The sequence below is a fragment of the Leopardus geoffroyi genome, chromosome D4, assembly GCF_018350155.1.
Source record: "Leopardus geoffroyi isolate Oge1 chromosome D4, O.geoffroyi_Oge1_pat1.0, whole genome shotgun sequence".
In the NCBI taxonomy this organism is placed as follows: Eukaryota; Metazoa; Chordata; class Mammalia; order Carnivora; family Felidae; genus Leopardus; species Leopardus geoffroyi.
Window position 1 is genome coordinate 91,140,043 of NC_059342.1, and position 25,085 is coordinate 91,165,127.

At 62.9% G+C, this 25,085-nt stretch overlaps 1 protein-coding gene across 1 annotated transcript in view; it reads left to right on the plus strand.

The window, feature by feature from the left end:
- ADAMTSL2 (ADAMTS like 2) overlaps window positions 1–23,721 on the plus strand; it is a 34,712-nt gene extending 10,991 nt beyond the window's left edge. Inside the window, exons 10-19 of the mRNA XM_045467449.1 lie at window positions 4,254–4,602; window positions 6,872–7,229; window positions 11,893–11,990; window positions 16,937–17,063; window positions 18,086–18,299; window positions 18,380–18,535; window positions 19,067–19,237; window positions 19,949–20,125; window positions 22,128–22,272; window positions 23,045–23,721. Coding sequence (XP_045323405.1) covers window positions 4,254–4,602; window positions 6,872–7,229; window positions 11,893–11,990; window positions 16,937–17,063; window positions 18,086–18,299; window positions 18,380–18,535; window positions 19,067–19,237; window positions 19,949–20,125; window positions 22,128–22,272; window positions 23,045–23,163 — 1,914 coding nt within the window. The 3' untranslated portion in view covers window positions 23,164–23,721. The remainder of the gene's footprint in view (window positions 1–4,253; window positions 4,603–6,871; window positions 7,230–11,892; window positions 11,991–16,936; window positions 17,064–18,085; window positions 18,300–18,379; window positions 18,536–19,066; window positions 19,238–19,948; window positions 20,126–22,127; window positions 22,273–23,044) is intronic.
- Window positions 23,722–25,085: the final 1,364 nt, after the last annotated feature.

Below are 25,085 nucleotides of genomic sequence, written 5' to 3' on the forward strand. Positions count from 1 at the left end.
GCAGGGCTCGCTATGAACTGTCCCCAGCACACTCCAGACAGCTCACTGAAGGGTGGGGCCCCGGGGGCTCGCCGCCGTGCCCGCCGGTACCCATTTGCTTGGTGGAATGCTTGGCAGGAAGGACTCTTCTAGAATTCTGGCTGGCTTCCTCCCCGGGAAGGCTGGCGAGGTGACCGGCAGCTAGCCTGGGGCTGCCAGCCAATCACATCACTTGCCTCCTGTGCTTTCTCCTCTGCTAGTCTAGGTGGCTCACCTGGCCAGGTGTCCCTGTCCCTCCTACCCGAGGGGTCTGGGCTCCTGGTTTTGGGGCCCTTTTCCATCCCTGTCCTTGTCCCGTTGCCACGGGCAGGGCGATACCAGGAGGAGCCCCAGTGGGGCAGCAGGGAACCAGATATATTCTCTGCCCCTAGGGTTGAAGCATCCCGACACGGCCTTGGTGGTCAGGATCAATCCCCCTGCTGGGGCGGCCACTCCTCTCTGGCTGCTCTCTGTGCACAGGGTGCCAGATGGCCCAGGTGGCGGTCACAGCTTCCCCTTTGTGGAAGTGTTTCCCTGCATCAGGACCTGTAGACCTGCAGACCCTAAGCCGCAGGGACTAGAAACCCTAAATGCCCACTGGGTCACTGAGAACGATTGCAGAGGCGACTTCCATTTTGTGCTTCCCGGGCCCACGCTGTCTGCCCGGTGGGGACACAGCACCGTGTCGGGGCGATTCCTTGTATACTGTGTCGCGGAGGGCACCCCGGCCCCTCATCCTCGCAGGGTCCTGCCCTCTCTACGTGGCACCGTGGCCTCAGCGCGCGCGGTTGCATCAGGCTGCAGCGTCTGGGTGACGCAGCCTGTGCATCTGACGGTCAAGTGCCTGCTGAGGCACCTCCTTTGCTGTGACGTGGGTCCCTTTGTCCGATACAGTGTCACGGGCCATCCTGTCTCAGCGGATCAAATGCTCTGGGAGCCCTTGGGTTTGGGGGCCGGAGGCGCTGTGGTCAGGAAAGGCAACCTCGCGGTCACTTCCCTGCTGGGACAGAAGGGCGTCTAACGTAGCCCGCTGGCCGTCAAAGAGCTGACGGCCCCTCGAGGCACGGTGCCGCACGTCAGTCTCTGTCGGTGCTGGGGGGCTTGGTGAGTGACCGCCCTTGCCCTTGGGGCCACGCATGGTGCCCATCCTTGCCACCATGGCTATCCCCTTCATGCACCTGTTGTGCCATCAGTGGGGGGACTGATGGCAGAGGCTGGCCTGTGTCACCTGGCAAGGCCATTTCACCTATAACCTGGTGTCCGGTGTCCCTCCCATGGGGGGATGCTCCCAGGCACATTAACAAGGGACACGGCGACCGTGTCCCATCTTCCGCCTATGGCATGGACCCATCCCCACGTGTCTCCTCCAGACCTCCTCACCCCCGCTCAAAGCCCTTTCCACCCAGGATCCTGAGCCACCACCCAAACCATGTGCATTGCCCACGAGGCAGTGTGTATTCTTACCTCGGGCTGCTGTGCTTTTCCTACAGATTAGATGATCCCACACGCGCCCCGTAGAGCCCCCCGGGAGGAGTTTCCCTCAGTGCAGTTTTTTTGAAGCCACCCCTGAACGGGGCTCTAGTGAAACAGATCCCGTTTTCCGCTCATACCGCCCTCCCCCGCCCCGCACCAAGCTGACCCGTCTCTGAATCAAGTTTGGCCCTTTCTCTCCTCTCAGGCTTCACCCTAACGGTACCCCGTGCACCTGTCGTTGTGAGCTGAGAGATGTCAGGGCAGGGGCCTCGGGTGATGAGAGTCTCAGTCACCTGCTGAGCCCGCGGTCTTGTCCTCTGCTCTGATTGTGCCTAATCCTGGATGTGACATTTCCATCTCACGACGGGTGGCTGCGTAACTCCCGGCTGCGTCACTCGGTGGAGTTCGGCTCTGGCTGCATGAGTCACTCGATGTCCTGTGGTCAAAGGGTTCCATCTCTATAGGGCCTGGTAGCATGTCACAAGCTCTTTTCGAAATGATGTGATATTTGTCGTGGGTGGCATGGCTTTGCTCCAGAATGCTGGAGGACTCCGTGATCCTCTTCCTGTCAAGGCTTGCCAGAAACCCCGTGTGACATCGTTCCCCGCCGCTATAGAACCAGCTGGGTGTTATGGCCCAAGTGGCAGGCTGTTTATCCCGCAGCCTGGACCGACTGTAGAGCCCCTTCTCCTCAGGACCCCCACTGAAAGCTGGCAGCTTTTACCCAGTATGTGGATTGGATCCACATTTCCGGATACGTGCCGTGCTATGTCCAGAATTCTTCGTAAGGGAGGGAATACAATGCGATCCTCTGCCCTCTGCTTTCAAGCGTATGTCCTGGCGTGCCCCAGGCCACTGACCCTGAAGCGTTCGCCGATGGCGGTGGGGCACTGGATCTCCCCAGGGCTCAGTGTAAGGTCTTCTGGAATCCGTAGGCTTTCCAAGGCCTCCCGCATCACTTCCTGTTCAGCTGGCCTGGTAGACCTGATGTCACCAACGTAGAGGACCCGTGTGATGTTCTGTAGAACGGTCCAGACCCCCCTGTACTGTATTACGTCGAGGAATGGGGGAGTTAGCACGGCCCCGGGTACAAACCCACACGTGTATACTCTTGTCCGTTCCAGGTGAACGAACACCACTTCCTCCTCCCCACGGGGGTGGAAAAGAAGGTGTTTGCCACGTTGGTGGCCACAGGTGATCGACTTGAGGTCATGTTAATCTGCTCCGGGAGCTGCATCTGAGGCTCCCGCTTGGCTGGGTTTGGAAGGGCTCCCCGTCATCCTCCCGGATCTGTCTTGTTTTCATGGGCGCCGAACCGTTGAGTGAAGCAGGGCACATGGGGACCACCACCTCGCATCCTCCGGCAACATTAGGAGTGGCTCTGATCTCTGTAGTTTCCCCAGGATGCAATTCTGTTTTGGATTTACTCTCTTGGATGGGCATGGGGGTCAGGGGTTGGGGTCACGGGCTTCCGCTGAGCTTTCCCTGCGATGGTAGCGTATAGCCTACAGGCTAAGGAGCCGACTACCAGCAATGGACTTGGGAACTGGGTAAGCCTTGGACCCAAGGCGAGCCACACTGGGCGCACCGTGAGCCAGACCTGGGCCACACTTGTTTGTCACCCACAAGCTCTCACGCTAACAGGGGGCGATGATGATGCCTTGGGTCCCTGATAAACAATGACAACTTGGACCCTGGTTCCCAAATGTCTGTCCGTTTCTCCAGCAAACAGTTAACCAAGTCAACGGCTATAGGCTCTTTGGGGGAAGAACTGGAAGAATCATTACCATATACACTTGTGGTGGGTCCTTTGTCCTGGGGACCTGGCCGTTCCATCCTTCAGTGGATTCTGGGTCCAAACGCTGGCCCAGGAAATGGGATAGGGCTGTGACTTTTCTGGGGCAGCTGTCCTCCGCCCCCTGAATATCCACCCTTGATATGTTTTGATCTGACATATTGAGAAGCCCCTTTTCTGGTCCCATTTATTTGTCCGGGAGTCCTTTGTCCTATCCGCCGCGTGCAGACGTCTCTGTGGGTCAGGGCTCCCGGCCACCACGTTGGCCTCCCTTATTCTGATGATCGTGGGGAGTCTGGTTCTATCACAGCATCTCCTGGCATCCACCCTGGGCTGCGGTCACTTAACGGTGTCCCTCGAAGTGAAGTCAGTGCCTTCTCGCTGGCCAATTTCTTTTCACGCCGGTGAACAGGATGTCCTGCAGGGGGCTCCTGCAGGAAACGGTCACCTGGCGAATTTTGCAGCCTTTCCCTCCGCTCCCACGCTCCCACTACCTGCTATGCCTTTATTCTCCACTTAGTGCCGGCCTCACTTTGTCCAAGCTTCTAGGAACCACCCTGGGGGGGTGCACTGGCACTTTCTCTCAGAGCTACACCCGGGGTGGGAATAAAATGCAGATGGGGTTTTAGTCGGCTTTATCACTTAGAGCATCCTGTGTGCTCGGGGCACCCTTCCCGGCCTGCGCCTCGAGTGGACAGCTCCCTCTGCCCCGCCCTGGGCGTGCGCCCCTGTTCGCGGGGCTCTGGAGGCCGGCTGCCCTTGGGGAGCAGCACAGCGCGGGCAGGGGCACCGTCCATCAGTCGAGGGCGCGTCCCTGGGAAGGGCTTGGCTGTGGGCCGCAGCCGGGGCTGCTTCTGGCGGCCTGGGACCGGAGTGCAGCTCTCCTCTGGGGGCTCGTGGCCCACGAGCCCCGAGCCGCTCCCGGCTTGCGCAGAAGGGGTGAGGTCCCGCTTCTCCTCCTCCCCAGGTGTGGAACCAGAACGGCAGGAGCCCCTCCATCACCTTCGAGTACACGCTGCTGCAGCCGCCGCATGCCCACCGCACACAGCCCATCTACTACAGCTTCTCAGAGCCCGCCTCGGAGAGCGCGGAGAGCCAGGAGCTGGACGGGGCCGCGCTCCTGGGCTTCCTGCGGCACAACAGCTCTTTCTACGGCCAGGCCTCCTCGGAGCGGCTGGGCCTGGACAACCGGCTGTTCGGCCACCTGGGCCCGGGGATCGAGCTGGGTCTGAGCAAGGGCCGGGAGACCAACGAGGTGTGCGAGCAGGCCAGCGGCAGGGCCTGCGAGGGACCCCCCAGAGGCAACGGCTTCCGAGGTAACCAGGAGGGCCGGGATCAGGCAGGGGCTTCCCAGGGAGGGGGCCTTGGGCAGAGGGTCTTTGGGCCCCCGCGGCCGGCAGACGAGGCCGATGAGAGGCTCCTACTCGCGGCTCTCCTGGGACAGGCACGGCACGGGCCCCTTCGCACATGCCCTGCTTTCCATCCCCTTCCAGGGGGATACAGGTGTCCCCACTTGACAGATGTGGGGGGGGGGGGTGCTGAGGCTTAGGTAGAGGCTGGGCTTTCCCACATCTACAGTTGAGCTGCGGGTCTGACCCGAGACAGTCTGTCCTCAGAGCCTGTGTGCTCGCTCATTTGGTAGAGGCAGACAGACGGCACGCCACAGTGTGGCAAGAGCTCTGGAAGGGGACGACCGGCCAGTGAGGGGGCACGGGCGGACCCTGAGTTCTCAGAGAGTGTGGCCCCTGACCTGAGGGTTTGGGAACCAGTGAGGAGTAGCTGGGTGAGGCTGTGGGAGGGTGGGGTGAGAGAGAGCCGCTCAGGGCCGACAGCCTGGCAGGAAGATTTCAGGGAGGCAGCAGGAGGTGTGGCCGGAGATGTAGGGATTCGTGAGGGTCCCCGAGTTGCAGGGGTGCGTGAGGGTCCCCAGAGATACAGGGGTGTGTGAGGGTCCCCGAGATGCAGGGGTGTGTCAGGGTCCCCAGAGACGCAGGGGTGCATGAGGGTCCCCGAGATGCAGGGGTGCGTGAGGGTCCCCAGAGATGCAGGGGTGTGCGAGGGTCCCTGAGATGCAGGGATGCGTGAGGGTCCCCAGAGATGCAGGGGTGTGTGAGGGTCCCCGAGATGCAGGGGTGTGCGAGGGTCCCCAGAGATGCAGGGGTACGTGAGGCTCCCCGAGATGCAGGGGTGTGCGAGGGTCCCCAGAGATGCAGGGGTGTGTGAGGGTCCCCAGAGATGCAGGGGTGCGTCAGCATCCTGAGATGCCGGGGTGCATCAGGGTCCCTGAGATGCAGGGATGCGTCAGTGTCTCCAAGATGCAGGGGTGCATCAGTGTCCCCGAGATGCAGGGGTGCATTAGGGTCCCCGAGATGCAGGGGTGTGTCAGCATCCCCAAGATGCAGGGGTGCATCAGTGTCCCTGAGATGCAGGGGTGTGTCAGCATCTCCAAGATGCTGGGGTGCATCAGTGTCCCTGAGATGCAGGGGTGCGTCAGGGTCCCCGAGATGCAGGGGTGCATCAGGGTCCCCGAGATGTAGGGGTGTGTCAGCGTCCCCGAGATGCAGGGGTGCGTCAGGGTCCCCGAGATGCAAGTGTGCATCGGGGTCCCCGAGATCCATACTCGCAGTTTGGACGTGTTCCTGAGGGCCGTGCACCGGTCACCAGGACTGCCTGGGCCGGCACTCCTGTTTTTGAGACCCTGAGAACCTTCTAGTAGAAGACATTTTCGAGGTTGTATAAATCCCCCAGGACAGCTGTAACAAATCACCCCAAACCGGGGGGCTCACGACAAATAGAAATTCATTCTCTCCCAGTTCTGGAGGCCAGAAGTCCAAAATCAAGGTGTCAGCAGGTCCAACACTCGCTCTGGAGGCTCCAGGAGGTGGGGGCGGTCCTTCTCGCCTCTCCCGGTTTCTGCAGGCCTCAGGCGCTCCTGCGCTCAGGGCCGTGTCCCTCCGGCCTCTGCCTCCGTGGTCACACGCCTTCTCTGTGCGTGTGTGTCTTCTCTTCTTCTAAGGACAGCAGCCATTGGAAACAGGGCCCACCCTAGATCCATGATGACCCGTCTCTACATCCTTAGCCACTTTTGTGAGGATCCCGTTTCAAATAATCTCACGTTCTGAGGTTCAGGGCAGGTGCGAATTTTGAGGAGGACCCAATTTATTTATATATTTTGAGGTGGGGGGGGGGAGGATAGAGAGCGAGCAGGGGAGGGGCAGAGAGAGAGGGAGAGAGAATCCCAAGCAGGCTCCACGCCGTCGGCACAGAGCCCGACACGGGGCGCAAACTCACAAACCGTGAGCTCATGACCTGAGCCGAAGCCAAGAGTCGGCGCTTAACCGCCAGAGCCCCCCGGGCGCCCTGAGGGGGACCCTGTTTCATCCACTGCAGGTTCCCCTACAAGAGGCTGTGCAGGCCGGCCCGCACACCTCCGCTTGGTGATCTGTGCGCTCTCACTGCCTCCGGGAGCCTCTCGGTTCAGGTGTTTGCTGCGAGCCCCACTGGCCCCCCCCCCCCGCCCCCACGGGCGGCCCTTGCGCCCACACAAGGGAGCACTTGAGAGTGAGCCACCTGTCTCCCTCGTAGACGGCAATGCCACCGGGACGGCTCTCGCGGGGGACAAGGATGACCCAGAGGTGGACGCGCATCTCCCCTCTCAGCAGCTCCTCTCTGCCAATGCCATCTCCGACCGGCTCCCGGGCACAGGCTCCGACTCCAGGGAGCTCCCCTTCAATGACACTGGCAACAGCATCTTTGTGCAGGGCGCCCCGAGGAGCTCCCCGGCTGACTACGAGGACACCGAGGGAGCCGGCACTTACCTGCTCAATGGGTCCTACCTGGAGCTGAGCAGTGACAGAGTGACTAACACCTCCTCCGAGGCCCCGTTCCCCAACGCCAGTGCCAGCCTCCCCGCCGTGGCTGGGAACAGGACTCACAAGGCCAGGTAGGTCCTTGCTCTGCTGTCGGGGAAGCCGGGGCGGGTCCTGGCAGGTGAGGCCAGACCCCGGGGGCAAATGGGAGACAGTCACTCGTGGCCGGGCTCCCCGACCCCTGGATCCGAGCAGGGCAGAGGCCTGGGTTGCAGCGAGTCTTGCCCGCAAGTTTGGCCCGCGGGTTACAGCGGTGCTGAGTGCCCACGTGCGGCCGTGACGCCGCTTCTGGGGGAGGGGGAGGCCGACAATGGTGAGTACTCACTGTGGGCCAAGCTCGGGCTAGGCACCCGTAAGCACGGGAACACCCGTCACAACCGCCCTTAGGGTCAGGGCAGTTACGGGGACTCAGAGAGGGTCACGGAGCCCGAAGGCCTGGCTTCTCCGTCTGGACGGTCATTGCACACGTGGCCGTTGGGCAGCTCCCTGAATGGGGAGTGGCTCAGCACCGACCTTCACTGCAGCCCGAGAGGAGATGGGGAAGGGTCCCGTGGGGTCCTCAGCCAGGGGCCAGACCCCGGAGCCAGGCACTGGGAATGAGACCTTCTGCTTCGGGGGCTGGTGCTGCCTCTAGGATGGGCCCAGTGAGAGTCTGTCTACCTGGGCCAGGCCCCCAGAGCCTGGGATGCACCTGGGGATGCCTGGACAGTCACACCTCGGGACACCTTGTCAGCCACACCTGGACAATGATAGCTGGGGACGCGGGGACAGTTACAGCCGGGGACGCCTGGGCAGCTACACCTGGGACAGCTGGACAGTTACAGCTGGGGACACCTGGACAATGATAGCTGGGGACGCCTGGACAGTTACACCTGGGGACAGCTGGACAATAACAGTTGGGGACGCCTAGACAGTTCCCTGGGGACATCTGGACAGTCATGTCTGACCCTGGGTTAGCGGTTGGGAGCAGGGTGGCCCCAGTCCTGCCACCACCCCTACCAGGAGACAGTCCCTGGTGACAGGTCCCTTAGGCTGATCATGGCCACCCTGGAGTGTCCCTGCACCGTTCCCCAGAGGCTCAGGGGGCAGTGAGCCTGCTTCAAGTAGAGCGAGCCGGGCTCAGCAGCCACCTGAGGTGGGTGGGGGCCGGAGGAGGGAAGGACTCAGTGGGTTTGCTTTTGTTTTCTGAAGACCAACCCAAAACCCTTGACTTTAGACACCAACACGAGTGGAGCCCTGGCCAGGGCTGAGGATGCAGAGGTGGGTCTCCTTGGGACCCTGGGGGTCCACTCATAAGGTGATATGGTCGGGGTGACCCTCTCACCCTCACCCAGGAGACGAGAGCAGCGAGGTGGGCCCCCCACAGCCCATGAAAGTGCCCGCCCCTTTTCTCAAGCTCTTTTCTGAGGCCCCCTCCCCCCCCCCCAGCTGCAGGGACAGCCGGGCATCGGGCTCACGGGGCACATCTGGTTACCTTTGACAGGCTCTGGGTGGAATTCTTGTTTGCAAATTTGGACGGAGTAAAACTCTGGAAGCTTCTGTGGCCGCTCTTCTCTCCCCAGGGCTGTCTGCTCACCTGACCAGGGGCCCGAAAGTCTGCAGGGTGTGGGTCTGGGGGGCACGTGGGACCCAGCGGCTGAGAGGGGCGACAGGCTTCGCTACCGGGAGCAGGTCTGAGTCCGAGAGCGGGGTTCGTGGGCACGGGGGCCAGGGTTCGCAGTGCGCCAGCACTTGCTGGGGGGGCCTGGCCGGTGACTGAGGCTCCCAGCCTGGTTCCCGCGTCTAACCAACCTAGGCTGCTTTCAGCTCCCGGGCTGTGCCCAGAGGGTTGCAGTCTATCCCACGCGGAGGCACTGGGGAGGACGCGGCAGTGGAAACCCCAGGAGTGCAGTGAGCCTCCGGGGCGGGGCCGGGCCTCCCAGGGGCTGAAGAAAGTCGGCTGGCAGGTCTGACGCTCAGCGTCCCCCTCTCGAGGGGTCTGTGGGGGTGACACGGAGGCCCTGCTGCTCTAATGCAGCCTGCGGCCTGGAGAGAGCTCGGGAGACCCAGGGCGCCGTCCCGACTGTGCCCTGCACTTCCCCGGTGACTCAGACGCGTCTCTGACTCCCCGTCCGCGTCCCCGAGTGAGGGCCCGCCAGCCGGGCAGCCGAGGACCCCCGGGCCAGATCAGGCACGACCTTCGGGTCCTCAGGCCACAGTTCCAAGAGTCTCTCCTGCCCCACCCCGGCTGAATCGTAGCCCACTCCTCAGCCCCGCCGGGACCCACTGCAGAAATCGATACGCTGGGTCGTCCGCGCTCGGAAAGTCCCGACGCGGTGACGGGGCGGCGCCTCCAGCGGCTGCCATCAAAGGATGCTGGAGAGCTGAGACCAAAGATGGTCTTTTGAGATAAAGGGCTGAGGGAGGCCGCGGGGAAACCACCAGGCCAAAATAGCCACCGCGCACGGCGCGTTGTCCAAACACAGGAAGTCGCGTCTGCTCGACAGAGGCCGAAATCAAAGGGGCAGCTCAGAAAGGAAAGGTTATTTTCATCTCAGAACAGCCTCAAACAATCAAGGGAGGCCCCCCGGTCACCAGAAGCAGACGTTGGGAGCCAGCGTGCGAGACACAGGGACGCAGGGTCTCTCTCCGGGGCCCTCGGAGCCGTCCTGGCAGGGACTCCCCGGCCCGCGTTGTCTGGGCCCGGAGCCCTGAGTGTGGCGCACAGGGGCACTCTCTTCCTTCCACAAGGAGGCGGGCGAGGGGCTGGTGGTTCGGGCGACTCTGTGGGTGTTTCTCTCCTGGGGTGCTGGCCACTTGCAAGCACAGAACGGTCAGGCGTTCCGTTGTTGTGCAAACACGAGCAGGGATTTTCAGGAGGGGCTTTGCTGCGCCTGACGTGTGCCCGTGTAAGAGTGATGTGTGGGCAGCCCCTCTAGAAATACCTTTTGTGCTTAAAACCCGGAGGGTTATTTTGAACCAGGCCGCTCTCTCCCGAGTCCAGGATGAGTCACGCGGCCTGCTGGCTGAGGAGCGTGTAATTACCGCAGTTCCCCCGTGGGTGGGGCGGTGGGGCCTGGCCGGGACCTTCTCATCTCTGTTTGTTCTTGGGGAGAATTGTCGCCGTCGAAAGGGCGGCGGGGGTAGGGGACCCAACCAGCAAGAGTCGTGTTTTCTGAATCAGGCTTCTGGGAGGGCTTGCTCAGGGGAGCTGGGTGCTCCCTGGGGGTTTCTACGGGTCCTTTGCTCTGAGATGACAAAGTCTTGAGTGGGTGGGGAAACCGCATTTAAGATTTTTTTTCTCCTTCTTCAGGAGGTGGGAGGGGGACCTTCCCCTCCCCCCAGAAATCTGTGAAAGGGAAGGGCTGTCTCCTGGTTGAGAAGCCAGCAGGTGAGGGGCTCAGCAGCTGTGAGTGGCCCTGAAGCCGGCCACCAGCTCATGGCCTGCTCCCCCTGCCCCCTGCTTTCTCTTCCTCCACCCCTCCCAACTCTCCGCCTCCCTGGGTTGTGTAGCCACATCAGTAGACTCAGGACTTAAGGCTGTGGGCGGATCATTTCCTGGTTTAGAGCAAGTTGCACCTTCGGGGCAACAAACGTTCCTACAGAAGTAAGCCTCCGAGCTCGTCCACTTGTGAAGCCCAGACGCGGAGCGAGCTCCCAGTGGGATCCAAACCAATGTCTGGATCGCAGAATCGACTGGAAGGCCCTTCGGAGTGGATGCCCTGCAGCATTCATTAAGCCCGACCACCGAGGTGCACAAGGTCCCAAGAGAGGGACCCGTGCGCACGTGCCCACAGGGAAGCCTTGTGAAAGGGCGTCGGCTCCGGTGGTCTCCAGCCGGCCCCTCGCCGGGCACTGGGGCGGTGTCCGGTGCGAGAGGGATGCCGGGGCCTCGAATGGTGTCCCATCAGCCAGGCCATTGCCGCATGTCCCCGTCTGCAGGTCACAGGGCTTCGGGTTGTAGGGGGAGGGGCTGCATCTCAGACCAGAGGCTGGGGATCTGGGAGGACCCCTTCCTTCCTCCCCTGCTGAGTCCAAACCCAGCCTGCATGTTGGATACTGAGGCTGGGCCCCAGCACACCAACCGGTTCAAAGAAGCAAACGGTCCTAACAATAGTTGGCTTCAGCCGCCCGCGCTCCGGCCAAGAATCATAGCTGGTTGCTGGCGTGGGCCCAGCTCACCTTCCCTGCACCGGCAGCCATCACAGACCTGGGCAGAGGCGTCTGGAGGGGACCAACCACTCCCCTGTCCGCCGCTGAGCTTTTCTGTTTTGACACTTGGAGGCTGAATGGCCAGTGTCCCCGTTCAAGCAGAGTCGGGCTGAGGGGGGCCTCAAGGGGAGTCCTGGCAGGTTCTCGGCATAGAAGGTGCCGTCTGCGGTCCCTCCTGGGGGAGTGGAGAGAAGGAGTCGCCTGCCCGCGCTAGCAGGCGGCCCTGGGAGGCGGCGTGTGTGCGTGCAGGGCACGGTGGCAATGCTGGGGGGTCCCGAGCTCACCCCCCACCCGGAAGGACCTTCAGCACCTCCAGTGCCCGCCTCGGACCCTCGCCCGTCCAGGCGGGAGAAAGGCGAACGTCCGTTCTGTCCTAAAGCGTGCCTCCCCGCGATGCCCCCTCCTGTCCTCTGCTCTAGACAGTGGGCGGGCTGACCCTGATGGTGGGGACTCCCCCCGGAGCCGGGGCAGGCGCGCTGCTCCCCAAGAGCTCGTGCCCGCAGCCCTCGGTGAGTGCCCGTGCCCTTCTCCGCTTCTCCCTTCCAGGACCAGGCCCAAGGCGCGCAAACAAGGCGTGAGCCCAGCGGACATGTACCGGTGGAAGCTCTCGTCCCACGAGCCCTGCAGTGCCACCTGCACCACAGGTACCAGTCTCGGCTGCTGGCGGGAGCCACCTCCTCAGCGCCGCTCCCCCCCCCCCCCCCCCGCTGCGGGGCCTGCGCCCTCCCCGGGGGCCCCGAACTGCCCACAGGGAGCTTGTCTAGTAGTGTCCTGATCCAGGAGGTGGCATGAGGTCACAGGGGTTGGTGTCCTCATGCTCACGGCGTGTGGGACTGTGGGAAGGACCCCGGGGGGGGCGGTGCGGGTGCCGCCACACACCCCCCATCCACTGTTCTTTGTATGGTATCTTGTGAGAGTGAACGTCCCTTTGGTTAAAACTACGACATCTCAAGCAGGGAGGATTTTGCTTTTGTTTACAGCAACCTAGGAAGGGAAATAGACCCACGAAGGAATGGAACAGATGCTAGGACCTTGTCTAGGACCTGGGCAGGTAGAGGGGAACAGAGACCCCCACCCCTCTGCCCGCCGGTGGTGCCCAGACAGAGAGACAGACACACGTGGTTAGTGGTCAGTAGGTGCTGAGCTGGGATTGGAACCCACGTCTGTCTGCTCACGGGGTTGGCCAGCCTCACCTTCGGATGCTGGCCGCAGCCGCCAGGGACCTGGGTTCCCTCCGCTGGGGCCGGCTGCAAGCTCAGATGTCAGACCCTGTGTGGCAAAGGTTGTGGGGAGACCCCGAGTGCCACCTTGCCTGTGCCCGGAGCAGCTTGTTCGGGTTTGGTCAGCACCTGGGGCTGCCCCTGCAACCGCATGATGCCCCCTACCCTGACCCTGCCCCCCCCAAAGTGGCCCCTGCCGTCTCTGGCCGGTGAGGAGGATGAGGCGAACCCCTGGCAGACCCTGGGCAGCCGGGAGTCTGGGCTTGATCGCGCCTCCTGCAGTCCTGCTCGGCACCTGAGGAGATGCCCGAGGGAGCGGCTGGGGAGCCCGCCCTGCAGGGCTCAGAACGGACCCTGGGTCCTTACGTCCTGCTCACCCCGGAACTCGCTCTCGGTTAGGGAGCCGGGCCCCCCTCTGCTATTGAAGACCCTCCTGAGCAGGGTTCGGGGCACGCAGAGTTTGGAGGGCACGAGGCCAGCTTTGCTGGCTGTGCGGTGAGCCCGGGAGTGGCACCACCTGGCCCACCGTGCCACGTGCGCTCGGCAGGTTGCTTGGTCTGTCTGAGCCTCACTTTTCTACCCGTAAGATGGGACGGGCCCCTCCGCCACGGCGGTCCTGAGGATAGGAGGGAGAGGAGAAGTGAGCTGTCACGGCCAAAGCGCAGGTGCCAGGCCGCTGGTCTTGAGAGTGAGCCGCGGGAGCCCCTTCCCAGGGCTGGGCACGGTGGGGCACTGGGGGAGTCTGCCTTGCCGGAGGCTGTCAGCAGGGCACGGACCGGTTCTGACTGAGAGCCGCACAGCCTCCGGGGACGCAGTGAGAGCTGGGATTGTCATGGAGCACAGCCTGGGAACATCTCCTTTCCCTCCCGGACATAGGGCCACCTGGGGAGGTGACATCGCCTGAGATGGTGGTGAGGGGCTGATGCCTGGCCCCGGGGTGGGGAGGGGGAGACAGTCCCCAGGGAGGACACGACACCACTCCTTGTCACCTACAGAGTGACCAGGCGGGGGGTGGGAGGGGGGGACAGGCTGAATTTGTCTCACGTGGCCCAAGGGGCACAGTAGGGTGAAAGAAGGAAGGCAGTGGGAAAGACAGATCTGGGCTCTGCTATGGAAAAGCTCTGCTTTAGAGGAGGCTGTCCAGGAGTGGAGTGAACGGCCCCCATAGAGGGTGAGCTCCCCATCGCCGCCAAGGCACCGAGCCGGGTCCGGTGGCACCCGGCCAAAAAGGTGGAGTCGGGTCCCTGCCGAATGGCCCCCTGCCACCACCTCCCGTAGGCTCTGTCGGAGTCAAAGCTCGTGACTGTGGCAACGACTCTCAAAATCCCATTTGGCGGAGGAGGGCCGAGGCCAGACGGGGTGGTGGTGAGGTTACAAACCTGCTGGGGCTCGTGCTGTCTGTGCTGACGTCCTTGAGTGTCCTCTGCACCCAGCAGGGGTCCCTGGGCACCCTGTGCTTGGCTGCGAGATCTCCTGCCTCCCGAGCCAGCTCCGTTACAGAGTCCCTTCCTTTCAAAATGCTCTTTGGGGCAGCAGAAATACAGGTGAATGTGGACTCTCAGCCTGAGCTTGAGCCCAGCTGTGGTTTCAGACCGTCCCTTGGCACTTCTGGGGGGTGGGCTGGGGGGGGCGAGGCCGGCGGACCCTGAGCCTCGTCCTCTGCTGGTGCAACATGCCGATCTGTGTTTTGTGCACTGGGGTGCCCTGCTTGTTGTCGTTGTTGTTGTTGTTTTAAATTAATGTTTATTTCTATTTGAGAGAGAGACAGAGACAGAGTGTGAGCAGGGGAGAGGCAGACACAGAATTCGAAGCAGGCCCCAGGCTCGGAGCTGATAGATAGCGCAGAGCCCGACGCGGGGCTTGAACTCATAAGCTATGAGATGAGATCATGACCTGAGTCAGAGTTGGACGCTTGACCAACTGAGCCCCCCCCCCCCACCGCCAGGTGCCCCCTTGCTCGCTTTTGCTTAAAGTGAAGGCCTCGTGTATAAGGTTTCAAAAGCACTGTGTCCGAGACCGATGTCATGAAGAAGATTGCTACCTTGACTCTCCCAGCATCTCGGGGAGGTTCCCAACTTGAGGATGACCAAGCCGAGGCCTGGAGACTCTGATAGTGTTCACGTGACCCCGCCTTGACGAGGGAGAGACTGAGCTGGGTCTTGAACCCCAGTCTCTTTTGATCAGGACCTGCCGTGTTTCCACTCAACGGTGAGGACTGAATGGACAGTCGGGCATTTGGCGAGGGTCTGTGAGTCCGCAGCCCTGGACCTCCCTGGGCCCCAGAGCTGGTGTCTCTTGAGGCCTGGAACATTCCAAGCAGACCTGGCCAGGAAGGCAGCCTCCCCTCAGAGAGGGCTAAAGATGACACAGGCCAGTGCTGGCACGGAGGAGTCCTTTATGGAAAGGAGAAAAAAATCCCCACGTAGGGCTGCTTCCCAGGTGGTTCCGTTCCATCCCGGCTGGGGCTTGGGGAGGTGGGAGCTTACAGACACACGCCGCCAGAAAGGGAGAGTGAGGTGGCTGGGTCAATGGGGAAATTGATTTCCTCCTGGGGCACTGGCAGCCCCGTGGAAGAGGGTTCCATTATCTCCATCATTCAGGGAGGCTGGGTACCTCCCCCCCCACCACACACACACACACACACGTGCGCGCGCGCACACACACACACACACACACACATCAGCAACAACAAACCCTAACCCTTCACGTGGGCCTTCACTGATGCTAACAAGTCTCCCTGAGTCATCCTGCCTCCTTGGCAGGGACCCACCCACTGTTCAGTGGATTTGGCCATGTGCCAACACAGTGCCAGATGCAGGGGTGCAGGGGTGCAGGGACATGCGTAGAAAGACCAGAGGGGTAGAAGATGGGAGTGGGGTCAAGGAATTAACAACATTGGGTGAGGGCTGGCCCTTTACACATCATCCCCCTGATGGGATTTATAGAGTACCGGGGAGGCAAGGAAGATAAACACACAGAGTGGTGATTAAAGAAAGTTTGAGAGAGTTGGATAAGGACTGAGGCATGCCACAGGAGAGCAGGGAGGGTCTGAAGATCTAATATAACATCTGGGGATGCTGGCAAGGGCTCGAATGGTTAGTTTTCAAACATATCCATCCATCCACCCACCCACCCACCCATCTCTCCATGTTTCCATCTACCCACCAAACTCTCCATCCATCCATCTGTCCGTCCATCTAACCGTCCATCCATCCATCCAGCCATCCACCCATAACCTGCCCACCCATCTATCCATCCATCCATCTAACCATCCACCCACAACCTGCCCATCCATCCACCCATCCACCTATCCATTTTTCCATCTACCCACCAAACTCTCCATCCATCCATCTGTCCGTCCATCCATCTGTCCATCCATCTAACCGTCCATCCATCCATCCAGCCATCCACCCATAACCTGCCCACCCATCTATCCATCCATCCATCTAACCATCCACCCACAACCTGCCCATCCATCCACCCATCCACCTATCCATTTTTCCATCTACCCACCAAACTCTCCATCCATCCATCTGTCCGTCCATCCATCTGTCCATCCATCTAACTGTCCATCCATCCATCCAGCCATCCACCCATAACCTGCCCACCCATCTATCCATCCATCCATCTAACCATCCACCCACAACCTGCCCATCCATCCACCCATCCACCTATCCATTTTTCCATCTACCCACCAAACTCTCCATCCATCCATCTGTCCGTCCATCCATCTGTCCATCCATCTAACCGTCCATCCATCCATCCAGCCATCCACCCATAACCTGCCCACCCATCTATCCATCCATCCATCTAACCATCCACCCACAACCTGCCCATCCATCCACCCATCCACCTATCCATTTTTCCATCTACCCACCAAACTCTCCATCCATCCATCTGTCCGTCCATCCATCTGTCCATCCATCTAACCGTCCATCCATCCATCCAGCCATCCACCCATAACCTGCCCACCCATCTATCCATCCATCCATCTAACCATCCACCCACAACCTGCCCATCCATCCACCCATCCACCTATCCATTTTTCCATCTACCCACCAAACTCTCCATCCATCCATCCATCCGCCCACCCACCTACCCACCCTCCTATTTACCCATAGGGGTGGGTGTGGAGGTGGGGGTGCAGAGAGAAGTCAGACCCTGAGACGTGGGCAGGGAGAGAGTTCAGATCCACAAAGCTGTCCTCACTGGGCTCTGCCACTGTTCGGTAAGCTGGTTACTGTCGTTATCCTCAATTTACACCAGGAAGCTCTGAGAGGTAGCTGCCTTGCCCGTGGTCACATGGCCCATCTGCTGGTCCCCGAGGGGTTCGCTTGTGACTCACAGGCTCTTCCCTTGTCCTGAACCAGGAGTCATGTCGACCTACGCCATGTGCGTTCGCTATGATGGCATCGAGGTGGATGACAGCTACTGTGACGCTCTGACCCGTCCTGAGCCCGTCCAGGAGTTCTGTGCGGGGAGGGAGTGCCAGCCCAGGTACCTGCCGCCCAGCGCCCCGGGCACTGCGGGGGCAGCTGGGGCTCTGCTTCGACTCTGCCCAGGGGAGCGGCGGGAGCTGGCTAGCATCCTGCTCCTAAAGTGGGCGCTGTGGTGGGCAGGGCCTCAGGACCTGTGGGGTGGGGGTGCCTGCCAGGCTCTCTGCCACGGGCCACACGTGGCTGCCGAATTTCAGCCAATGTCTCCCACTACAGATCCTGGAGCCACGCTGTGCATCACTCATCATTGGCCCCCACCCCCAGGCACACAGGAGTTTCATAAACCAAAATGATTATTCCCGAAATTCCAAGCTGACTGGCTGTCCCTGGGATGTGGGGGGAGGAGGCCCTGTCTTTCTAGCCCCCACCCAGGCCTCACGTCCCGCTTCGCAGACAGTCAGAAACTGAGCCCTAAGCGTGTCCTTTTCCAAGTCATGACCACGGCGGGAGCTGACGCAGGGTCCCCGGACTGGGGGGGGCCCTGCACATTTGCTCCCTTCTGAGAAGCTGGTTGTGTGGTTCTCGGGGCCTGTCCTTCCCCTGGGAGTCCCCTTTGTGTGTGTGGGGGGGGGGGTACAGCACAGGCTCTGGGACACTGAGGCATGATCCCAAAGTAGGAGAAGGAAGGAGGGGGGCACTTTGGGAGGAAGGAGCAGCGTGGGCAAGGGATCAAGGCCAGGATGTGGCTCTTGAAGTGGCTGGAAAGCCAGGTGTCCTGCCTGGAGGTGGGAGCAGGTGGAGGCCACAGGGGTTCCTAGGCAGGCGGGCCAAGCACACACTCGGGGCACCAGCAGGGCATCAGCGCCCCTCCTGGGGTGTCTCCCGCTGGGGGCAGGGGGCGGCGCTCAGGGTCACCTAGACAGCAGCTTCTCCCCCAGCGGGCCTCACCAGCTTCCTGGTTGGCTTGGCCCCGCATGATCTTGGACATGGGTGAGGACGTGCATTCTCGGGGTCGGGCGTGGGGTTGCATGGGGTCCCTGAAGGAAGGTGGGGGTCTCTGAAAGCCGGCCCCTCCCGAGGCAGGTGGGAGACCAGCAGCTGGAGCGAATGCTCCCGCACCTGCGGCGAGGGCTACCAGTTCCGCATCGTGCGCTGCTGGAAGATGCTGTCCCCCGGCTTCGACAGCTCCGTGTACAGCGACCTGTGCGAGGCGGCCGAGGCCGTGCGGCCCGAGGAGCGCAAGACGTGCCGCAACCCGGCCTGTGGGCCCCAGTGGGAGATGTCCGAGTGGTCGGAGGTGAGCGCATGCGCGGCCGGCGCTCGGGCCCGTGCGAGGGCTGCGCAGTCCTGACCCCGCCCTCACCCGCCCGCTCACAGTGCACGGCCAAGTGCGGGGAGCGCAGCGTGGTGACCAGGGACATCCGCTGCTCGGAAGACGAGAAGCTGTGTGACCCCAACACCAGGCCCGTGGGGGAGAAGGACTGCACAGGCCCCCCCTGCGACCGCCAGTGGACTGTCTCCGACTGGGGCCCGGTGAGGGGAGGGCCGTGGGGGGGGGGGGCACGCGGAGGGGTGGCCGGTGCCCAGTGGCCGCGGGGCCGCCTCACGCCCCCGCCGTTCTAGAGGGAGGGATGTAGGGTTAGATCGGCGAACCAGCCGTTGTCCCGGTCACGTGAGGAGTCCTAGCCTGTATCCAAAACCGAGTGGCGACTTCGGGGTCCCTTTTTATGACCTCCCCGTGTGTCTGTCTGTTGTGTCCGTCTGTCTCTCCGCTGTGCTCACCAGCGCTCCCCCCCCCCCCGCCCCGTGTTGGGCGCACAGATGACCTTTTTAGGTATTTTAGGTGTGCTTTTGTGTGTCTGTTTTCCACCGAGCGTGTAATATTTCTGTAATTAGAACAGAAAATGTTATTTAAAAAGTGGTTGCCATGGCAGCCGCTCCCTCCCCCACACTGCCTGGGGAGCCGGTCCTCTCTGGGAATGACAGCAGGGGAGGGGGGGTGCACTGGGAGAGGGTTTCCGCCCCTAACCCCCCCCCCCCCACCCCCCCGCTTCCCCCCTGCAGTGCAGCGGGAGCTGCGGGCAGGGCCGCATGATCCGACACGTGTACTGCAAGACCAGTGACGGCCGGGTGGTGCCCGAGTCTCAGTGCCAGATGGAGACCAAGCCGCTGGCCATCCATCCCTGTGGGGACAAGAACTGCCCCGCCCACTGGCTGGCCCAGGACTGGGAGCGGGTGAGTGCCCCCAGCCGCAGCAGGGCTCCCCTCTGCCTGGGAGGGCTCTGGGCTGAGAGCCAAGTGGCCAGGATGGCGGATTGGTCAAACGAGGAATTAATTGCAAAATACGAGGGCACGATTCACTGAAACTTAATTTGAAATGGAAAAAGCCAAAAAGGTAAGAAAACCCCTCAACACCTGCCAGATCTAAATAGGCAAGTACCTGATGATGCAGGATTGGTCTTGTGTCCTCGGCCCGCTCCCAGCCCCCACTTTATGGAAAACGGGGGCCGGGGGCGCTCGGGCCTCACAGACTCTTGGCCCCTGGGTCTTGGGCAGACGTTTGTTCTCATGACCACCTCGTCTGCTCTCCCCCCACCCCCGCCCCCCCCCCACCGGTCACAGTCCCCAACTTGCCTTTTCAGACGGGTCGTTCTCAGCCAGTTGCTTCAGGTAGATCACCATTAGCCGGGCCGTCTTGGGACAAACTGTCACGAACCGCTGTGTTTCCAAACAGATGGTTTTCCGTGCAACGGCTTTTGACCAAATGTGTTTGGGGCCAAAGGGTTATCGACCAAAGAGTTCTCGGCCAGTCTGCCATTGACCTAAACGTTGTCACCCCATCGTTACTGACCGAGCCATGTCCCCGGAGTCGCGGGGTCACGGGCACGGTGTCCTGGTCCTCCTGGCCTCTGGCCTCTGACCCGGCCCTGTCTGTCCCCCGGTCAGTGTAACACCACCTGTGGCCGAGGTGTGAAGAAGAGGCTGGTGTTGTGCATGGAGCTGGCCAACGGGAGGCCACAGACGCGCAGCGGCCCCGAGTGCGGGCTGGCCAAGAAGCCCCCCGAGGAGAGCACGTGCTTCGAGAGACCCTGCTTCAAGTGGTACACCAGCCCCTGGTCGGAGGTGAGCGCCCGGCTGGCCCCTCGGGGCCACGTGAGGCCGGAACCTGAGTCCCGGTCCCGCCTCGTGCCTCGAGCCCTGCCCCAGACGCTCCTCACCCCCGCCTCCGTTGTCTCCTCCGTGTGTCCTTAGTACCCGTGCCCCTCGTGCCCTCTCCACCTGGCGATGCCATCGGTTTTCAAGAGGTGGCGGAGGGGGAGGCCCAGAGTGGGCTTTGAGCATCACTGAGTGGGGAGGGGGTAGAGAACAGGAGCCCCGGGGCCTCTGTCGCTGTGTGCTCCGGGGTGTCCGGTGCCTCTGGCCTCGGCGTCCTCATGGGCCAGCTCTGAGCACTGAGGGGGATGACGCAGGGGTGTCACAGGGGGTGGGGAGCCCTGTACGTTGCACCGTGGTGCTGTCTCCGACACATGCCCGCGAGGCTTCCATGGTCTTGGATGGTGGAAGGCACATCCCCAAACCTTAGAGTTCAAGGTGAGGATTCTTAGAGTCTGTAAGACAGGGGTGAGTCTGAGGATTCCGTGAGTGTTGCCCCCACTCAGAGGGTGATGGGCCAGGACCTCTGCACCCCCCACCCCCACCCGGGCTCAGGGATCTCAGCAGAGAGACTCAAGGTGGTATCTGGATGCAAACCTCGTCCTAGGTGGGGCCTACTGGCACACAGGCTCGTTCAAGAGCGAAAACACACATCTCTCCATTCTGTGTCATCCACCAAAGGACCCACCGGGGAGAAGGAGGGAGACTGGGGGCGGGGCGGGGGCTTCCAGAGGAGGCGTGGGCGGAGCCAGCGCCTGAAGGATAAAGAATAGGTATCTGGGGGCCAGGAGGGTCTAGTGGCTACGGGGGGCAGAGTGAGTCTTGTTCGGGGGCAGAGCCTGGCAGGGAGTGGGGGAGGACGTCAGGTGGGGCTGAGAGGCCGGTGAAGTCCGCCTGGGGCTCCAGGCCCCCAGGAGCCACGCCAGCACGCGCATTTTGGAAGGTACTTCGTGCTTCAGAAGATGGGGGCCAGGACCTGCCGGGTGCAGGTGCTGGGCTGGGTGCTGGGTGCCGAGCCCTGGAAGGGGGGAGAGCCACAGAGAGGGAGCAGACCCTGCCCCCCAAACAGCCTGAGGGCATCGGGATAGGGACACCCGTATTGCGCTGATGACGGAGGGTGGGCGGGGGGTGACCGGCGCAGGTGGACCACGGTGGGTGTGTGGAACTCTGGCGTTCTGTCCCTGTGGCTGCCCCTCCCTGGGATACGGGCTCAGTAAGAGCTCATTCCTCCCAGCTGTTCGACCCACTCCCCAGGGCTGGAGGGTCCCCTCCAGGGGCACACAGAGGCTCCTCGGAGCGGCCGCCCGCGGTCGATGGTCCTGTGTGCTCCGTGCCAAGCCGGCCGCCTCTTGCCTCCAGACTGGGCCAGCCCCCCGTGCTGGGAGCGGGTGGGTGGTCCCCCCTGCTGAGTCTTAGTTAAATGGGAGGGGTCCAGGGCTGGGGCCTCCCACCCCTCCCCCGCCTCAGGGACCCAGGGCTCAGGTCCCAGAGGCGCCTGGGTGACGTGGGGTCACCCACATTGGAGGGGGGTGGCAAGAGGGAGCCACCGCCTGCAGGATCTTGGCAAGGAGACGATGGGGCAGCCGGGGTCAGCAGATGTCCCTGGTGCTCTGGGTAGCTCAGCGGGGTTTTCCAAGGGGAACATCTGGACGAGGGAGCCTCAGGCGGGAGTGTGGCTTTGGAAGATAGGTTTAATTGGCCGGCAACACAGCTTTTCACTGGAGAGGGAAACCAGCGCTCTCCCTCTGCCACGGCCCCGTGTGTCCCGAGGGTCCGTCACACAGGCCCCGGGGAAGCTGAAAGCGAAGGACGCACCCAGTGACAGTGGGGAGGGGAGGGGCCGCCCCTTCCCTGGGCACCTGGGTGGGGATGGGACCCAGCAGCCTGGTGGGAGGGGTGGGGTCGCCCCTCCTTGGGGCCGGAGCCCTGCGCGGCCAGGTGGGGGCTCCGGCCATGCTGTCTCTCCCATCAGTGCACCAAGACCTGCGGGGTGGGCGTGCGGATGCGGGACGTCAAGTGCTACCAGGGGACTGACATCGTCCGTGGCTGCGACCCGCTGGTGAAGCCTGTCGGCAGGCAGGCCTGTGACCTGCTGCCCTGCCCCACGGAGCCCCCAGGTGAGGAGGGGGGGGGGGGGGCCGACAAGGCGGGCAGAGCCAGGGGCCAAGGGGACCAGGAAGATGGAGCGGCTACGGACACCGAGGCCTGGCGGGGGGCGAAGGCTCCCCCTGGGATGGCGGAAGCCGGCTGGGAGGTGAGGGTGGGGAGGGTGGCAGGTGAGGCCTGACTGGGGCTGGGGGTCCCCAGGAGCCACACCAACACCTGTATCTGGCTTCAGAAGGTGGGGCCGACCGGGCGGGGACCGGGAGTCCACGGTGACTCAGCCTGAGCCGGGCACACGGGAGGCGGGGGTGGCCGGGCCTGACGTGGGGCCTCGGCGCCTGGAGGAGGGGCGAGGGTGCTAGAGTCTGAGGGGGGTGCCGGGACAGGTGACCCGCTCTGCTTCACACCTGTTCTGTGGAGGGGACACCTGTGGGCCTCCTGGGAAGGTTCGGGCCTCCAGGGGTGAGGTCAAGGACTCCTCCAAACCCTGGCCCTGGGCATCACCCTTGCTGTGCGCAGATCAGACCCCTCGAGGGGATAGTGTGGCATCCTGGGGAGGGCTGGGGGCAGGGGTGGCAGAGTAGTAGGGCTGGGGGGCCCCGGCACGGGCGGGAGGCCCATTGCCCCTGGAAACGGGCACGTAGGGGCCACCTGTCCACGGGTGCTGCCAGCGGGGGCCACCCCTGAGGTGGTGGGGCGGGGGGGTCCTGTCGAGTTTCCACCCCTTGGCCACCGGTGATGCCCTCCTCCCCGCCCCCCCTCCCCCCCGCCGTGTCCCTTCCCCAGATGACAGCTGCCAGGACCAGCCAGGCACCAACTGTGCCCTGGCCATCAAGGTGAACCTCTGTGGCCACTGGTACTACAGCAAGGCGTGCTGCCGCTCCTGCAGACCTCCTCACTCCTAGCCACCCCCGCCGCCCCCCAGAGACCTGAGCGCTCGGCCCTGGGGGCCCCCCAGCCACTGGGGCCCCTCTGCGGACACCCTTCCCGCAGGGCACCCGGGCTGTGAAGACGTGACACTGAGCCTCTGCTCTCCCCCGGGGAAGGAGAGCCCCCCCCGCCCCCACGAGCGCACCCCGGGCCCCTGCCCTTGCCTGGGAAGGTGTCTTAGGGCTGCAAGGACGGTCGTGTGTGTGGGTCCCCCCGGCCAGCCCCCAGCTCCACCCAAGGGGCCTGGGAACGTCCTCTCTCCCTCCGGGGCTGTGGGGTCGAGGACCGGGGCTGGGGCGGCTGGGAGACCCAGGTGCCACCTCGGACCCAGATCCCGTTCGGGTGTGCCCCTTCCAGAGGAATTGTATCTCGCAAGTAGCGTCCACTTGCCTCGTTCTGTGAAGCTGTCACGCACGGAGGGTCCCGCTGCACTTTACGCCCCGGGAGGAGGCACTCTTTCTCACGGCACGCTAGGATATGGTCGTCGGCCAGTGCTCCTGTATGTTAATAAAGTGGTCGTATTTATGGCGGCATCGTGGGCTCCCAGTGGCTCTGGCGGGAGGCGTGCGGTGGCCGTCGGGCTTCGGGAGCCAGGCTGTCCCGCGCTCGAGTCCGGGAAGACCGGCTGAGGCCTGGGTCCAGGACTGGGCTGGGGGCCTAGGACCGAGCAGCAGTGCCTCCCCGAGGAGGGGACGGTCGGGGAAGCAGAGGTGGGGTGCCTGCAGGGGTGACGGGGGTCAGGAGGCCTCAGGACCTGGATGTGTTCTCAGAACCGAGCCGGTCTCCCGCCTACTGACCGAAGTGGAACCTAGGGAGGGGGCTGGGGGGCTGGAGGAATTGTACGACCTGAGCCTTGGGAGAAAAGGCTGGCCTTGAGATGTGTAGGGGGAAAACAGGAAATGAGGCAGGGGCGGGGGTGGGCCCCAGATTGGGAGCTCAGGAAATATCATCCGTCGTTACTGTTCCTGAACCTCCTAGAAGGGCTAGTTAATCTGGATTTGGGTGGGGGGTGTGCAGGGCCACTGGAGGGCTTCCTGGGGGAGGTGGTATTTAGGCTGGTCCAGCAGCAGGAGTGGTTCTCCAGCATGAAAGAAGGGGAAGCAGCCAGCACAGAGTCTCCAGGGAGAGGGTGGGGATGGGGAAGATGCTGGAAGCCTGCTCTGGCCTCAGCTGGGGGCGGGGGGGGGGAGGAGGACCAGGGTGTCCGCCCAGCTCGGGAAGCAAGACTGCCATGGGCTGAGGGTGCCACGGGGATCATCTTCTTCGGGGACAGGTAGCAGGGCGGCAGGCGGCTGCCAGAGCAGGGCCCAGCACCCAGCGCTCAGGGCAGCATCGAGGGTGCTGCTCAGTGATGAAGGTCACTGAGGCCCTGGGATGGGCTTGCGTGAGGTCCCCAGCCCCAGGAGAGGGGAGTCACAGTAATCCAGGGGTCTGGGCCCTCCCCGATGCACCCTGCTGCTGCTGTGCCCTGTGGTCACCCTTGCCCCCGGTCCTCCTTTTGGACCACACTCGGCACTTCCTGCGTGCCAGGCTCTGCCTCCAGTGCTCTATCAGCCCTGCTTCACGAACCTCCCAAGGGCCCCTGAAGCGGGCGTCGTTATCACCCCACCGTGCTGATGGCTAACACGGGCCCAGAGGCCATCAGACACTGGTCCCAGGTGACTCAGCCAGTCACCCCCACCCCGCTCTCCAGGAGCTCAGAGTTTAGGCCAGCGGCTCCCAGACTTGGCAGACAGACACGGCCACCCTAGACGTGGCGTGCCTAGACCCAGGCCCCCAGATGGGAGAGGAAAGGCAGACCCTGCCTGGCACCGGGCAGGACGGGGCCCCCTCCCGGAAAGTCCCGGGCAGAGGTTCGGGCTGGCTTGGAATTGGAGGCCGACCGAAGGCAGTGGCG